The sequence below is a fragment of the Pseudorasbora parva genome, chromosome 5 (assembly GCF_024679245.1).
Source record: "Pseudorasbora parva isolate DD20220531a chromosome 5, ASM2467924v1, whole genome shotgun sequence".
NCBI classification, from domain to species: Eukaryota; Metazoa; Chordata; class Actinopteri; order Cypriniformes; family Gobionidae; genus Pseudorasbora; species Pseudorasbora parva.
The window spans coordinates 14,174,923-14,193,674 of NC_090176.1; the positions used below are offsets into that span (position 1 = coordinate 14,174,923).

Sequence of the window (18,752 nt, forward strand, 5' to 3'; positions counted from 1 at the left end):
ACTTCATTTACGGACCTTCTGGACTAAATCAGAGCTTATTTTACTCGGGGATTTAAACTGGGATTGGGTATCACAAATGTCTGACCCACTCAAGGGTATTTGCGACTCTCTTTGTTTGGATCAATTGATAAATTTACCCACCCGGTTAAATCATAAAAATCTAGTTAAATCCACGCTACTTGATGTTATTTTAACCAATGCTCCTCATAGATTCTCTGCGGTTGGAGTTTTTTGTAATGATGTAAGTGACCATTGTGCAATAGTATGTGTAAGGAATTGTAGGATTCCAAAGAGTAAACCACGTTTTATTTTAAAACGACAATTTAAACATTTTAATGATCAAGCCTTTCTGCAAGATATTTATAATAGTGATTTCTATGTTGTTTCACAGATACCTGATGTTGATATAGCATGGGAGTATTTTAAATGTACTTTTTTGACTATATGTGACAAACATGATCCTTTTAAAAGGTTTAGAGTAAGAAGTCGAGATAATCCCTGGTTTAATGAGTCAATATGTTCTCTTATAAAAAATAGAGATAATGTATGGGCTAAAGCAAAGAAAATGTCTCGGTTACGTATGTAACCCTCGTTCCCTGAAGGAGGGAACGGAGACGTACGTCAGAACTGAACCGACGAATGGGATCTTACTTTAGAGACCAATCCTACTTCGAGCATCTAACAACGAGCCAATGAAATTTGGCATGCGATCACGCATTCCACGCTCCGCCCCGCAGCGCGGGTATAAAACAGGAAGTGGAATGATAGATCAGCGCTTTTCCTGCTGAGGAGCCGAAAGGTGACCGGACTCCCAGCGGAAGCACAGCACCTGGCGACGGGACGTACGTCTCCGTTCCCTCCTTCAGGGAACGAGGGTTACATACGTAACCGAGACATTCCCTTTCAGTCGGTCACGTTCGACGTACATCAGAACTGAACCGACGAATGGGATCCCTATGGAAAACGCCAGGATGCTGGCCCTTCCAGCGTCCTGCTTGAGCGCACTGCACCGTCTAGTATGGTACGGAAGTCAGGGCTCCAAGCAGGGAGTACAGTCACTGCTGTTTCTGCAAGACCCACTATTCTCAGGGAATAGTACCACTGGCAATGGGTCGAGTCCGGAGAGGCAAACAGGTCGACCTCTGCGGCTCCGAACTGGTCCCATATCAGCTGGACCGCCTGGGGGTGGAGTCGCCACTCTCCCGGAGGTGTCGGCTGACGAGAGAGCTCGTCGGCTGTCTGGTTCAGCACACCAGGGACATGAATGGCCCGAAGCGACCTACGCTGCTTCTGACTCCACAGGAGGAGGTGGCGGGCGAGTTGGAGCATACGACGGGAGCGTAGACCACCCTGACGGTTGATGTACGCTACGGCCGTGGTGCTGTCCGTACGGACCAGTACATGCTTGCCACGCAGCGGCCCCTTGAGGCGGCGGAGTGCCAAGTGTACTGCCAGTAACTCGAGGCAATTGATATGCCAATGCAATTGTGGCCCCGTCCACAGACCAGCAACTGCATGCCCGTTGTACGTGGCCCCCCAGCCTGTGGTGGAGGCATCCGTGAATAGCACAGCATGCCTGGACACTTGTTCTAGGGGCACCCCGGCCCGGAGAAACGAAGTGTTGGACCACGGGCTGAAGGTTTGGCGGCAGTAAGGAGTCACTGGGACCCAGTACTGACCGCTCTGCCACGCCCACCTCGGGACTCGGCCATTGAGCCAGCGTTGGTGGTCTCATATGAAGCAATCCGAGCGGCGTGACCGCGGCTGCAGATGCCATATGCCCCAGGAGCCTCTGAAAGAATTTCAGTGGGACCGCTGTCCTGCTCTTGAACATATTCAAGCAGTTCAACACCGACTGGACTCGCTCCTCGGTGAGGCGCGCAGTCCGGTTGACCGAGTCCAGCTCCATACCGAGATAAGAGATCCTCTGTGTGGGACAGAGTTTGCTCTTCTCTCGGTTGACCCGAAGGCCCAACTGGCTGAGGTGACTGAGCACCAGGTCCCTGTGTTCGCACAACTGGTCCTTCGACTGGGCTAGGATCAGCCATTCGTCGAGGTAGTTGAGAATCCGAACGCCGCGTTCTCTGAGCGGAACAATGGCTGCCTCTGCGACCTTCGTAAAGACGCGGGGCGACAGGGACAGCCCGAAGGGCAGGACCTTGTACTGATATGCTTTCCCCTCGAACGCAAAGCGTAGGAACGGTCTGTGTCGAGGGAGAATAGACACATGGAAGTACGCGTCCTTCAGGTCGATCGCTGCAAACCATTCCTGGGGACGGATGCATTGGAAAATGCGTTTCTGCGTCAACATCCTGAACGGGAGCTTGTGCAGGGCCCGATTCAGAACTCGCAGGTCCAGGATTGGTCGTAACCCACCCCCTTTCTTGGGCACAATGAAGTAGGGGCTGTAGAACCCCGTCTTCATATCGGCTGGAGGAACCGGCTCGATCGCGTCCTTCGCCAGTAGGACCTTGATCTCTGACCTCAAGACCTGAGCATCGCTGCTTCGCACGGAGGTGAAGAGGATGCCCTTGTACTTGGGCGGCCGGCGCGCGAACTGAATCGCGTAGCCGAGTCTGATGGTACGGATGAGCCAGCGAGACGGCCTGGGGAGACCTAGCCAGGCCCCCAGAGACCGTACAAGCGGGACCAACGGCACCACAGACGTGCCCGGGGTGGGGCAGCGAAGCAGAGTACTCTGGCCCGACTCGGGAGGCCCGGAGAAGGCCCGAAGTGTTGCCTGAGCACTCCTGGTTTGGACAGAGAGTGGGTGAGAAGGCCCGGAGGCGTCCTCGGAGCCCACTCTGCTGCCCACTGCCCGGAGGCAGGGAAGTGAAGCACTCAGCCCCGACCCGGAAGGCCCGTGGGCGGCCCGGAGTGTTGACTGAGTGCTCACGAGAGAGGCAGTGTGTGGGTGAGAAGGCCCGGGGGCGTCCTCGAGGCCCACACAGCTGCCCCCTGGCGACGGGAGGGTAGGAAAGGAGTGACAAGGCCCGTGGGCGTCGCACACTGCCAACCTGACCCTCTTGGGGCCCAGAGAGGAAATTGCTCTTTTGGTGAAAATGTGGGTACCGCTGGACTCCGGAGAGCCAGCGGCAGAGATGTAATGACCAGTGATGCCCCCCCGGTCCTCCTCCGGGGGGGGAAGGGATGCGGACATCATCTCCCTCAGAGCAGCTCCTCTTCTCCCTGGGCTGCCCGTCTCAGGGCCGCTTCCCCTTACGCTTGCCGGCAGGTTTCGCGGGCCCTTGGACGGGTTGGGCGGCCCCCTTGCGTCCGGCACCCTGCTTCGCGGGTGGAGGCTGCTGCTTGGGCTTGGCAGGGGCGGAGGCGGAGGCGGATGCCGGGGGACGCCCTCGGCGACGAGCAGACTGGGGGGCTGCCCCGGGCGGCTGGGTGGAGGCAGCAGCGGGCCGCCGGGGCAGGATATTCTTGATGGCCTCCGTCTGCTTCTTGGCCACCGAGAACTGCTGGGCAAAGTCCTCGATGGCGTCGCCGAAGAGGCCGGCCTGACAGACAGGGGCGTTCAAAAACCGAACCTTGTCCGAGTCCCGCATGTCTGTCAGGTTCAGCCACAGGTGGCGTTCCTGGACCACCAAAGTGGACATCGCCCGACCCAGGGAGCGTGCCGTGACTTTCGTCGCCCGGAGGGCGAGGTCCGTCGCGGCACGCAGTTCCTGCATAACTGCCTGGTCGGAACCACCCTTGTGCAGTTCCATGAGCGCTTTGGCCTGGTGGACCTGCAGGAGCGCCATGGCGTGCAAAGCTGATGCAGCTTCTCCGCAGGCTGAGTAAGCCTTGCCCGTCAAGCCGGACGAGAACTTACACATCCGGGAGGGGAGACGCGGGGCGTGCCTCCAGTCCGCAGCGGTCTTAGGACACAGATGCATCGCAACCGACCGCTCGACTGGAGGGATCCCCTCATAGCCCTTAGCTGCACCACCATCGAGAGTGGTGAGGATGGAAGAGTCAGTCGATCGCTGGCGAGCGCTATACGGCGCCACCCACGACTTCGTGAGCTCCTGATGCACTTCCGGAAAGAATGGCACCGGGGCGGGACGCTGAGAACCAGCGCGACCCGTCCCGAGAAACCAATCGTCCAGCCGCGAAGGTTCGGGACGTGGTGGAGGGTTCCACTCAAGCCCGACACTTGCGGCGGCCCGGGCAAGCATAGCCGTAAGTTCCGGGTCGGACTCGGGCAACGCTGTCACACCCGAGGGGGGCAACGCAGCCGAGTCTTCATCCTCGGAACCCATTAGCTCATCCCCCGATGCAGCGACCGACATTTGGTCCTCCGCCGGAGCCCCAAAAGAGACGACTGGCGCTCCACGTGGGAGGTCAGCGCGCCCTTCCGGAAGCTCCACCGGCACAGTGGAGGGGGGAGGGGCCAGAGGAGCCGTGAGACCCGTCGGGTTTGCCCTGACCGTCACCCTCAGGTCCCCACCAAGGTCATCAGCCAAAGTAGCAGCCCTCTGCTTTGCAGCTGGAGGACCGCTAGATCGGGGGATGCACGATGGCGCTCCACCTCTTCTGAGGTACTGGAGACGGGACCGCAACACTGCGATGGACATATTCCCGCAATGGGAACATGACTCATCCACGAACGCAGCCTCAGCGTGCTGTGCGCCCAGACACGAGAGACAACGAACGTGCCCGTCAAGCGGAGACAGAAATCGACCGCACCCAGAAACACACGGCTTGAATGACATCTTGAAAAAGACGCAGGGTCAAACCGTGTTGCTCTTTTGTGAATGGAAGTTGCTCTTTTAGCGTGCTGAAGCACTCAGGGAGATGACCGCGGCTCCACACAGTTCGATCTGCAAGCCTGTGTGAGCTCTCAGTGATATGTATGTGTGTGTGTAACGCCCAGCGAACCAACTGTATTGTGTGAAAGGAAACGCTCAGCGAACCAACAGCTCTTTGAACACTCGATCACTGATCAGACGGTCTCTCACTGACGCGCCGTATCACCCGCACTGGCAAACTCTCAAACACTTGAAGACTCGTAGTCAGAAAGCTCTTCGTAGAAACAGCAATAGAACTGTTCGGCTCCGAAGTAGAAAGCGCTGATCTATCATTCCACTTCCTGTTTTATACCCGCGCTGCGGGGCGGAGCGTGGAATGCGTGATCGCATGCCAAATTTCATTGGCTCGTTGTTAGATGCTCGAAGTAGGATTGGTCTCTAAAGTAAGATCCCATTCGTCGGTTCAGTTCTGACGTACGTCGAACGTGACCGACTGAAAGGGAACAAATAATAATATGGATTGGGTAAATTATAGGACAATAAGAAATAACTGTACAAAATTGGTTTAAAAAAATCTAAATGTGATTATTATTTAAATATGATGAATGAAAATTTGAACAATCCGACAAATTTCTGGAAGTTGACTCAATCAATTGGTGGTAAAAAAAACTCCACCAGTCTGCCGGACTGTTTAAAAATAAACGAGAGTGTAATACGGGACAAGGAAAATATTGTAACAGCTTTTAACAACCATTTTATCACTGCTGACTTAATTCCGGACTTTAGTAATTTAAAGGAACATAATGTAGAAGGTAATGTGGCAAATGCTTCGTGTTGTTCTCAGCTGTTCACTTTTACTCTTATTTTAGCTAAGTTTATAAAGCCTTGTCTAACTTGGATTGTAAAAAATCAGCGGGATTTGATAAAATAGAGCCTTACTTTTTAAAAATTGCTGCAGATCTTATAACAGAGCCCATCACTTCAATTTTTAATTTAAGTTTAAAATCAAATGTTATTCCTCGTGCATGGAAATCAGCTATAATTCTACCTTTGTTAAAAGGTGGTGATCCATCTGAGATGAATAATTACCGTCAATTTCAAGGTTGTCAGTGATGGCAAAAGTATTTGAATATTTTATAAATGATCAAGTAAAACAGTTTATTACTAAAAATAATAATTTCAATGAATTTCAATCAGGCTTTTGATCAGGTCACAGTACTGTAACTGCAGCCATGCTGGTCACTAATGATATTATTAAATGTTTGGATAGTAAACAGCATTGTGCAGCTTTATTTGTAGATCTCTCCAAAGCATTTGACTCTGTAGATCATAAACTACTGTTGCAGAGACTTAGTTGTGTGGGTTTTAGTGAAACAGCTCTAAATTGGTTTAATAACGAACTCAATGTGTCTCAGTTGAAAATGTTATATCTGCAGAACAAACAATTAAAAAAGGTGTCCCACAGGGTTCAGTTTTAGCACCAATTTTATTTTATATCAATGACATAGGTTGTGGGATAACCCCAGCTAGAATCCATCTATATGCTGATGACACAATCATTTACACAGTAGCACATTCTTTGAATCAAGCCATGGAGCTTCTGCAAGATTCTTTTCGGTCTTTGCAACTGTCATTGTCAAATTTGAAACTGGTTTTAAACACACAAAAAACAAATTATATGCTTTTCACCCGGGGTTCCATTAAAACAGATTGCCCGATTTTAACTTTAGAAGGAGACTGTATAGAAAGAGTAAATTGTTATAAATACTTAGGCATATGGCTAGATAAAAAATTAGGTTTTAATGTACATATTGAAAATCTCTTGAAGACCAAAACTTAGACCAAAACTGGGTTTCCTCTTTCGTTTAAAGAAATGTTTTCCTTTGGAAGCAAGAAAGAGAATTATTCAAAGTTGTTTCCTCTCCGTCTTAGATTACGGTGATGTGATTTATATGCATGCAAGTTCATCTTCTCTAAAAAAGTTAGATTGTGTATACCATGCTGCCTTGCGCTTTGTGACGAGTGCCTCTTCACGCACTCATCATTGTAACTTGTACGAATTGGTGGGTTGGACTTCTTTGTTTCAAAGGAGAAAAATACACATGCTGATGTTTATTGCTAAGGCATTGTTAGGAAAACTACCAATTTATATTTGTCGTCTTTTATCGTATTACACCTGTACTTATAGAATTAGATCGAGAGATAAATTGCTTTTAAAGGTTCCTAGAGTACGTTCAGAGTTTGGTAAAGCTACCTTCTCTTTCTATGCTCCCTGGTTATGGAATGAGCTGCAGAGTATAATAAGGATAGAAGCACTCCCCTCTTTAAAAGTTTTTAAAAATCTCTTATTGACCAATTTAAGGTAAACGTGTGTATGTTTTGTTAAGTAGATTTTGTTGTTATTTTGAGTGCTGGACAATTTTATGAAAGATTTATATATATATATATATATATATATATATATATATATATATATATATATATATATATATATATATATATATATATATATATATATATATATATATATATATATATATATATATATATATTTTATGTTTGTATGTTGTTTATGTGAAACTTTCTGTGCTGCCATCTTGGCCAGGACTCCCTGGAAGAAGAGATTTATATCTCAATGGGACTATCCTGGTAAAATAAAGGATAAAATAAAATAAATAAATAAACTCTGCTAACAAACATCTTTGTCTCTGCAGTCTCTGTACCGTTGACAGTTATAACAACTTGGTGGAATTGGCAGATGTTCCCTAGCGCCATGATCGCAAGTAAAGACGTTCACGAGTATAAATTACACCATAGACTGTTAAAAAATACAACGCACACACTTAAAACTGATCATAGTGTTTATATCTTTGTAAGACTGGCCAATCTATAGAGCAACGGCAAGGAAAACTAACTTTATTGCACTCCGAGAACGTCCTCGTGGTCGGGAGCTTTTTTCGTTGTGTTGTGGATCGTTTCCATTGTGTTGTCGCGATTTTGTTGTGTTGTGGCTTAATTTAGGACAGAACATCATCCTCCAACACAGCAGTAAATCTACATTAGCCTAATATCAGTTCACTTTGTTAGTTGTAATGGGTGACTTACAAGCTAACTTTAGCAAACTATAGAGATCAATAATGTCTTCATCATTATTCTTAGTGGTGAACGCAAAGCATTTGGGGAATTTGCGGCACAAACTGGTGCCACAGTGTTCAAGATGCCGCCTACCTGCTGCTGTGTTATATACTGCAATAGTCATTCTCACGATAGAAGTGGCATAAAGCTTAAGAATGGGATATCCTTTTATCGTTATCCACTGTTAGGCAAAAGAGGGGGGACTCAAAATGTTGCTAAATTTAAAACGCATTTTTATGCCAGTTTGCTTTTCTTGTGTTTTTCTACTTACACGCTTGGATAGAGTATAGGGGAAAACAATGCTGACCACAGTTAAGATTTTTCTTTTATTTATTTCTTTTATTTATATTGTCAATGTCATTTATAAGGTTTGGCATGCTGACCAGAAATATATATATTTTAATTATATTTTTGTTTATTGACAAACATTATCTTTAAAGCACTTTGACTTTGCATTTGCAGTAAGCAGTGCCAAATTTTATCATTTCAGTTGTAGATATTACTATGGAATTATTACTATATTAATAATATTGTACATTATTAATATTGCTTTTATTAAAAAATAAATAAATCTTCCTCAGTTTTAATAAATTGTTCACCTGTTTGGGAAGTGTTTGTCATGCTTTAACAAGTTTAAAACCACAGTTAACTGTCTGTTTTCTACATCTTTCACTCTGGAGCAAAAATATGCCTTTAAACTTTAAAGAAATAAAGATTTAACATGTATCGTGATATTTATCGACATCGACTGAAATGAAAAATTATATTGTGATAATTGTTTTGGGCCATATCGCCCAGGTATAGTGTAATATTAGTATTTGTGTAATGATTGTTGAATGTCATTTGGGATAGTTATGTTTTTGTGCTGTATGGACAAACTGTAACTGTATAGTGAACTGAATTAGGATAAACTAACTTACATGGAGCTTTAATTCTTGCCATTTTCACACTGTAGACAAGTAATTATAGACTGCTTAAACAGAACCACACACATTGCCACCGTGTTCACCCAGAAGATAATAATTTGGTCCATGAAGCCAATCAAAATGATGAGACAAATGAAATGAAAAGAAAGAAGGACAAACTACAAGGGTCTGATAAACTGCTTCATGAAAAAGAGAAATCTGAGTGATGACACTAGCAAATGCACTGGTGACACATGATTCAGCCAGTCAATAGGTTTGATTCTATATTGTGATTCTACTGTGTTTCCATAGTATCAACTACAGCAGCATCGAGTGAACCTATGAAATTAAACTCCTGGTCATGGAATTTTGTACAAATATTGTTATACAATAAAAGTATTACTAAATATGTTGCAGTTTCTCTGATCATATTGAGCTTAGAAATGCAAAAAAAAAAAAAAAAAAAAAAAAAAATACATGACTCATTCTTTCATAAATTGCCATGGATTCAGACATCAAAATCCATTTTGATGTTCTTCGTGAACACCGGACTAAACTTAGGGCAGCAGAGAGAAAATGGCGCAAATCAAACGACCCATCTGACCTGAGTAAGTATCAATCTCTGCTCATTTTCTTCTCACATGATGACAACACAGCTAAATCCTCATATTTCCACAACAAAATCAACAGCACCTCAGACACACGCACACTTTTCAGAACTTTCAAGTATCTGCTCTGCCCCCCTCCACCACCCCCCACCACATCTCTATCTGCAGACGATCTTGCCCATTTTTCACAGATAAAACCACAATCATTAGCAGTCAGTTCCTACCTCCACACACACTCAATTTTAAATCAGCCACACCCACAACCAAACATCATCTCTCCACCTTCTCTTCACTCGCTGAGGCTGAAGTATCTAAACTTCTCCTCTCCAGCCATCCCACTACCTGCCTTCTTGATCCCATCCCCTCACATCTTCTACAAGCCACCTCCCCTACACTTTTACCAGCACTCACACACATCATCAACACATCTCTCTGCACCGGCATCTTCCCTACCACATTCAAGCAGGCTCGGGTAACCCCACTGCTTAAAAAACCCACACATCACTTGTAGAGAACTACAGACCTGTTTCTCTCCTACCATTCATTGCGAAAACACTTGAAAGAATTGTTTTCAACCAGGTCTCATCTTTCCTCTCACAGTCTAATCAACTGCACGTTAACCAGTCAGGTTTCAAAAAGGGCAACTCAAATGAGACTGCATTATTGTCAGTTACGGAAGCCCTGCGGATGGCAAAAGCTGCATCCAAATCATCAGTCCTCATCCTCCTTGATCTGTCTGCTGCCTTTGACACTGTGAATCATCAGATTCTTCTGTCCACCCTCTCATCACAGGGACTCCACTCCACTGGTTTGAGTCCTATCTCACAGGTAGGTCTTTTAAGGTTGCGTGGAGAGGAGAGGTATCCAAAACACATCAACTGACCACGGGGGTTTCTCAGGGCTCAGTTCTTGGACCTCTTCTCTTCTCCATTTACACTACATCACTGGGACCCATCATTCAGGCACATGGCCTTTCATATCATTGCTATGCTGATGACAAAGCTCTACCTCTCCTTTCAACCAGATGATCCCACAGTAGCTGCACGAATCTCAAGCTGTCTGGCGGACATCTCGAAATGGATAAAAAAACATCACCTGCAGCTCAATCTAGCAAAGACTGAGCTGCTTGTTTTCCCTGCTAATCCGAACATACAACACAATTTTACCATCCAGCTAGGTTCATCTTTGATTACACCTTCAGGGTCGGTCAGAAATCTAGGAGTAATCTTTGATGACCAGCTGTCCTTCAAAGACCACATCTCAAAGACAGCTCGGTCATGCAGGTTTGCGTTGCACAACATCAGGAAAATCAGACCGTTCCTTACGAAGCATGCAACACAGCTTCTTGTCCAAGCTCTGGTAATTTCTAGACTTGACTATTGCAATGCGCTTCTGGCTGGACTTCCATCTTGTGCAATCAAACCGCTGCAAATGATCCAGAACGCTGCGGCACGTCTTGTATTCAATGAGGCCAAAATAGCTCATGTCACACCTCTAATCATCTCTCTGCATTGGCTACCACTCGCTGCCCGGATCAAATTCAAAGCTCTGACTCTTGCTTATGGATCTTCCACAAGCTCAGCACCCGCATACTTCGACTCACTCCTACGAGTCTACACCCCCACCAGAAGCCTTCGCTTAGCTAATGAAAGCTTGTGGTACCATCACAAAGAGGCATGAAATCCCTCTCCAGAACTTTTTCTTTCATTGTTCCTGGTTGGTGGAACGATATTCCATCCTCCATACGCATGACAGAATCATTCGCGTCATTCAAAAGACAGGTAAAAACTCATCTCTTCCATGAGCACTTAATCTTACATAAAAAAAAACAAAATTGTCTGCTAAATACATGAATGTAAATGTAAAAATGTAAATGTAAAAAAAAATGATACCTTTGTTATCAGCGGCGATAAACCCCAAAATATTCTCGTGGCGTAACATTATGGTCTGATAAATCTCAGCCTCACGAAACCAGGAGCGCTCATCTCGCGAGGAGAAGATCTTCACAGCGACATCCTCCCCCCTCCATTTGCCCCTCCACACTTCGCCAAAGCGCCCCTTCCCAATGCTTTCCTGGAGGACAATGGTTCGAGCAATCGTTCTCTGGACCAATAGGGGCAATCCTAAGAGAATATCACAAAAACTGTCAGCTAAAGGGTTAACAACAGATATATATGTCTATACACCAAAAGAAATATAAGTATATTTATGATGATACATTATTCAATAAAACTATTCAATCATATCTAGCTCTTCAAAAATTCTGTCATCATTAACTCAACACATGTGATTCAAATAGGCATTATTTCAAAATATTATATCAGTAGGATTTCAGTACAATAAACAATCACATTTTAGTCTTTAACACCAAGAAAGTGTTTTTTTGTTTTTGTTTTTATTAAAAATAGTTTGTGTTAACTCCATTAACACAAACTATTTTTAATAAAAAAAAAATAGTTAAAAAGTTAACTCCATTAAATATGTTGCCAGGTTTGGTATATTTCTGAAGATATTTAAGAAAATAACTTTATTGGTCACGTGAAGTTCAATGATTTCCAAAAAAAAAAAATTTGAGTACAGATCTGTGATTTTTCGATCACAGATGGCAAAATGGAAGAAGACATATTGCGCACACCACTTCTAGCCTGCATGGAGTGGTTCTTACGACTCCAGCAGCTTCAAATACCTGTTTGCGGTTTAACAGTGGCTTTTTTATAGCTAGCCTTTTAAAACAACTAATTTGTTTGAAAGAAACTTCCTTAAAGCTACACTGTGTAACTTTTTTAGTTTATTCTTGGCTAAAAACACTTACTTCTTTCAAACATATATGTGCTCATTAATGTATATTTACTTCTTTCAAGTAATAAAGTATTCTCGTAAGTTTATAATATGCCATAGAAAATACATACGGGTGAGGGGTTCGAATGCCGGTCGCCATGTTGCCCCTCCATCTTGAAAGTGCATTAGCCAAAGAGGGACATACCCATAAATTCAAGCTTCGCCTTTCGCGTTTTAACACTCGATAGCACCGTGTTTAATGTGAAGAGGGGGATTGCCATGTTAATCTTGGACTAAATCGGCCACTGCAGGAGTTAAAACAAAATCAGAATTGAGAGGAACAGAAACTAATATTCACTGGATGGTCATATACCTTCTCAGCACTAGATGGGGGAAAATATCACACAGTGTAGCTTTAATGAGCCTTTATCTGGAGTTCTTATGTGCTCTAAATAAAACTCACAAATCATTTGATAGTTGTTTGCATGCCTTTTGCAAGACATTGAATCATGTTTTCATCTTCAGGAAGCTCTTCCCTCCTACCTATATTGCACAAGAACATATTTCACTCTCAGATGGAGACAAAATGCCAACACTAGGGGTCACTCTTGGGAGCCCCTAACACACCTGAAGTATTCAGAAAAGGCCAATGGAACTGGTGTGTGGAATCTGCATGTCTGGCTATGCCCCACAGACGCATGGTTATATCCAGTGGTGTAGTCTAGATTTTTGTAGTGAGTATACTTTGATTTTTTTTTTTTTTCCTATACCAGCCTCATACGTACCCATCCCAGAGCGACACACAACAGGCACCACCACACTCACTAATGCATAAAGTATGTATCTACATGCAATTGAGAGCATTATTAAAGACTGCTTATGTAAAATTACTAAGTAAGAAGAGCATTTTTTGCATTGTGTGTTTACTGCAGTTCCGTGTCATGCATGCGTTCATATGCATATTCAGTAGTTAAAGCTTGCCGCAGAAACGTAACGTTATTTCTAAACCATCTATTAATAAACTTACATTTCAGTAACATTACTCCCTGGGTTGCTGAAGGGATTCCGCTATCGTTCGTCTGCATTTTTCTTTATTATTCAGTTGTGGTAGTCCCTCAATGAAACATTGTAAAACCAGGAACAAAACGTTGTGGTAACAAGCGATGATTGGTAGAGTAGCAGCATGTAGACATGTTTCTAGCTTAGCATATGTTAGCATATGTTATCATAGCTATCAAAATCCAGTGTTCGGCACTTTGCGGAAGTTTCTTGCTCAGGACACAACAAGATTTTAGGAGTAAAAATCGTGTAATCGCAACAGACAAAAAATATCGCACACTGCAAAAAATGCTTTTCTTACTTAGTATTTTTCTAGTTTCTAGTCAAAATATATAAAAATTCTTACATTAAGAAACATTTACTAGACAAGTAAAAATTATTGTCTTGTTTTTGGAAAAAAAAATCACAAAATAAAGAGCTTTTGCTTAAAATAAGATAATAATCTGGCATTGGGGTAAGAAAAATAATCTTGTTTTCTGTTTGAATAAAGAATATTTTTCTCCCCCCTTTGGCAGATTATTTTGCTCATTTTAAGTCATTTTTTGTTCATTTTTCACCTGTGCTCCAGGTGACATATTCATATAACAGACAGTTGGCAGCACCCAGTGACTTCCACAGTAGGAAAAAATATAGACTATGAAAGTCAATGCATGCTGCCAACTGTCTGTTTACCAACATTTTTCAGAATATAATCTTTTGCATTAAACAGAAGAAAGAAACTCACACAGTTTTGGAACAAATTAATGATTTTTGGGTGATCTATAACTTTAAGAGCTACATTTAGCCTCAAATGTTATATGAATATGGTACCTGAAACACAGGTTTTATCAGCTGTTATCTTCCTAACTTACTGTCCCTCCAGCCTCCACTCTAACCAAGGATGCTTGTTTTTAAATTCCCTAGCCTGACTTTCTGTCGACAAGGTTGGTCAGAAGTTCTCATTTCCCTCATCATCTGAAATAACAAGGAGATATAAAATTGTATTCTGTTTACCACACACACTATCTTGGACTCTCCATAGGCATACTGGTTTTTATACTGTACAAACTGTACATTCTATCCCCTTACACTGCCCCTAAACCTACCAATTACACACACAAAAACAAACACACACAATCCCCCTACCCCTAAACCTACCCATTAGACACACACACAAACAAACACACTAGGGCTGGGATAAACGTCTCGGTTACGTATGTAACCCTCGTTCCCTTCCAGTCGGTCACGTTCGACGTACGTCAGAACTGAACCGACGAATTGAGTTCAGATCCCAATTCGTCGGTTCAGTTTTGACGTACGTCGAACGTGACCGACTGGAAGGGAACGTCTCGGTTACGTATGTAACCCTCGTTCCCTGAAGAAGGGAACGGAGACGTACGTCAGAACTGAACCGACGAATTGGGATCTGAACTCAATTCGTCGGTTCAGTTCTGACGTACGTCGAACGTGACCGACTGAAAGGGAACGATTATTTTTTAAACGATTAATCTAGCGATTATTTTTTCGATGCATCGATGCATTAATTTTCCCTGTCCGATTCGGTTACGAATCGATTCAATTACCGATTATCTCCCCATTAATTGCCTAATAGCAATTTATACATGTTGATTTAATTATCTGAATGAAAAAACTAATTCCTTAACATTGCAATATATGTTTATTGCTCTTAAAATTCCACAGTAAGACTATACAAGAGCAATGCATTCAATAAAACCTTGAAAACATAAAGTACACACACACACACACACACAAATAAATAAGTATAAACCAACAACAAAGAAACATTATATACGATTTTTCTAAGTATGCAAACACCCATCAATTAAATATCAACAAGTTGGCTAATCAAATCCTGGGACACAATGAAGCGTGCCATGAGCGTCTCGGCTGCGTGGCCTGTCTGTTTTTGTTTCGGCTCCCATGTTAACAGGTTGGAGTTTACACACTGCCTGTGACGCGCGGAAAACGCGTGCATGCTAGAAATAGAAGGGCGCCTATTTTTCACGCGTGTTGGAAGCGTCTCTAGGCAAAATAGAATAGGAAAAGATGTTTATATATTATTTTGACACGAATACATATTATTAAATGACATTTTCATGTTTGAAAGTCTGTAGGTTAACATAAATGCAGATATAGGCCTAATTGTAATAATAAAAAGCGACAATTATCGATTTTGAAATATTGCAACTGTCAATACAGAACGAAATATTCTGTAGCCTATTTTGCCGTCAATACCATGTGGCTACTGCCGACGTTGTCTTTGCTGTATCAGTAGGCTATTTATGTTTAACATTAAGTAGGGCTTCCCTCCGCATCAATAGCAGCAGCAGTGCCGCATTCTAGTGTGCAGAGGTAGAGAAAACGTCTCAAGTTATGCATATAACCCATGAGAGATGGAGCAGGTTCGCAGTGTCTCCTGGACCTTACAAGTCGGTCCAAGACGGGCTCCTGTAGGGGACGATACCTATGCCCCGCAGGGCCTCCCCTTTCTTGAGTCCGCTTCTTTACTGTCTGCTACCACAAGCAGAATAAAGTGAAGCACACTGCTCTCCTTTTCCAATCTCTTCCAGTCAAGACAGCCCTAACCAAAAATAATAATCAACAGAAATATACAGTTGCAAAGAGAATTAAAAAGAATAAAATGATGATATATAGATGAAATAACTATAAGTAAGTAAGTAAGTAAGTAAGTAAGTAAGTAAGTAAGTAAGTAAAATTTATTTGTATAGCACTTTTCATAGCTAAAAGTCACAAAGTGCTTCACAACAAAAAGAGGAAATACACAACATTACAGTTCTAGTCAAAATAAGTAACAAAAACAATAAGTATAAATGAAAATAAAACAGAAATACACAAAAGACCAGCCAAACCCTACACTCTAGATAAAAGCCTCTTTAAATAGAAGAGTTTTCAACTGTGTTTTAAAATTTCCCACTGAGTCCAGGCAGCGTAAGGAAGAAGGCAATGCATTCCACAGTCTAGGTGCCACAGCTTGAAATGAACGGTCCCCTCTTGTTTTAAAATGTAACCAAAGATAAGAACAAAGGTAAAATAAAAGTTATAAAAATAATAAAAATGATGCATCGATATAATAAGGTGCAAGCAGTCGGACGTAAAATGGCACAGTGCTCATTCAGTAAATGCACAGCTAAAAAGATGTGTTTTGAGCCTAGATTTTAAATGTGGCTACTGTTGGAGCACATCTGTTGTAGATGTTGACTGGTGTGATATGGTCATATTTTCTGGTTCTGCTCCGAATCCTGGCAGCAGCGTTCTGTTTGAGCTGCAGCTGTCTAATGTTTTTTTAAGCTATCTGGGATCCTGAGGAGATGGAACTGATAAGGAAGATTATTTACAAAGCAATCTTTAGTTGCAGCGGTGATAGTCTTGCCATATTTGAAGCGAGGGAATGGCTTTGCATCCTTAGCTAAATTAAGTATACATGATACTAAGCAATGATCTGAGATGTCATCACTCTGCTGCAGAATTTCAATGTATCAACATTTATTCCATGTGACAGTATTAGATATAAAGTCTGATTACGGTGATGAGTGGGTTCTGATACGTGTTGTCTAACTCCAAGAGAGTTTAGAATGTCAATCCCAAAAGCATATTTTTTATTGTCTACATGGATATTAAAATCACCAACAATTATTACTTTATCTGTAGTCAGTACTAACTCCCAAATTATTTGATAAAGTCTCTATGGTGAACTGGTGACCTGTATAAAGTAGCCAACACAAATGTCAAACTGGATTTATCATTTACACTACATAACGTTACATCAAACATCATGGTGACAAACTAGGAACACAAGCATGCAGAGAAACGGGAGGAACTACAGAGATTCAAATGGAGGAATGGTTTCAGTGCCCCGCCTTTTAAACGCCCCCTAATTAATATCATTAGCATATGAAAGAACACCATTCAACGTCCACATTTTTTACTTGAGAATGGCGAGCGGCAAGAAAAATAATTTAGGCAAGGCAATCGGGGTCCTGCTAAATAATGCTAAAAATTTAATTCTAGATTGTGTAATTGAAAAAACATGCAGGCTATATATTTTATTTTAAACAAGTAGCCTAGTGTAGATTATAATTTTTTATTGATTAATTTGTAGTTATTTTTTCAGGTTATTTTTAAAACATTTGCTGCATAATTAAGGTATGCTAAAATATCAGTCAAAAAAAAGTTTTGAGAAAAAAATAAATAAATAAATGTTTACTTAATTTAATAAATATTGTGCTTTAATTTGTAAAAAATAAAAAATGATAATAATAATTTAACTTATTGAGCATGTCAGTCAGTGTAGCCTACACTATATGTACAGTTCCCTTTCAGTCAGTCACGTTCAACGTATAAGCAGCACAGGTGTGACACTCCGTCTTTTTCAAGATGTCATTTTCCCGCGCGTTTCTGGAGGCGGTCGTTTCCTCTCCTGATGCCCACGAGCCCTCTCGCATAACAATGTTGAGATTCCGTTCGTGGGTGATCCATGTTCTCTCAGGAGAACGGGATCACGTCAGCGTGCTGTTCATCTCGCCTTCCCCGTGAGGGTTTGAGTGTTCAGTGCACTGTGTGCCGTCTGCTGCTGGCTGGCGCGTCACTCTGCGCTCTAGATGCGCAGTCGAGATCATGATACCTCAAATGGGGTTGAGTCCCTTTGCTTATATCCCGATCTAGTTTCTTTTCTGGTGCTCCGGAAAAGGGGCTACTTTGGCTGATAAGCCTGGGTGATCTGAGGATTATAGTGGCCGATGACTATATACACACTGCCGAGTACATCTCCATGGGCCCCCCACTCCTCTAGCGCATCGCAGCATGCTGAGACTGTGTTCCTGGGTGGTTCATGTTCTCTCATGGCCACGCTCACTTTCTCACATGCCTGCTGGTAGCTTACAGATGGGATTGCTACGGGTACATCTGTGGTACCATTAGACCCGCTGGCTCGGTTGCTGGGGCACCTGGCTAGTGCTTCCCAGCCCGTCCTGCTGGCTCATCCATATCACCAGACTCAGCTATGCGATTCAGTTCACCCAGCATCCCCCTAAGTTTAGAGGTGTCCTCTTCACCTCTGTGTCGAAGGATGGCACCCCTGTGCTTTAGGCGGAGATCACTTCCTACTGGCGAAGGACGTGATTGAGCTGGTCCCTCCAGCCGACATGAAGACCGGCTTCTATAGCCCTTACTTCATTGTACCCAAGATAAGCGGTCTTGAACCGGTCCAATCACAGGAAATGCATCTTTAGGTGCGTCCGTCCCCAAATTTGGTTTGCAGTGATCCACCTGAAGAACACGTACTATCATGTTTCAATTCTCCCTCGACACAGGCTTCACTTTGTGTTCGACAGACGAGCATATCAGTACAAAGTCTTACCCTTCAGGCTAGCCCTGTCGCCCCGCGTCTTCATGAAGGTCGTGGAGGCGGCCATCGCTCCCATGAAAGACCGTGGTGTTCGCATCCTCAACTAACTTTGAGCCAAACCTTCAGCCCGTGGTTGGACCCTTGATTTCTACGAGCA

The 18,752-nt window shown here is 43.4% G+C and overlaps 1 protein-coding gene across 1 annotated transcript in view; it reads right to left on the reverse strand.

Moving 5' to 3' along the window:
• Nucleotides 1–18,752, reverse strand: part of LOC137075086 (activin receptor type-1C) — a 147,115-nt gene that overhangs the window by 29,287 nt on the left and 99,076 nt on the right. Inside the window, exon 4 of the mRNA XM_067443278.1 lies at nucleotides 11,286–11,516. Within this exon, the coding sequence (XP_067299379.1) occupies nucleotides 11,286–11,516 (231 nt within the window). The remainder of the gene's footprint in view (nucleotides 1–11,285; nucleotides 11,517–18,752) is intronic.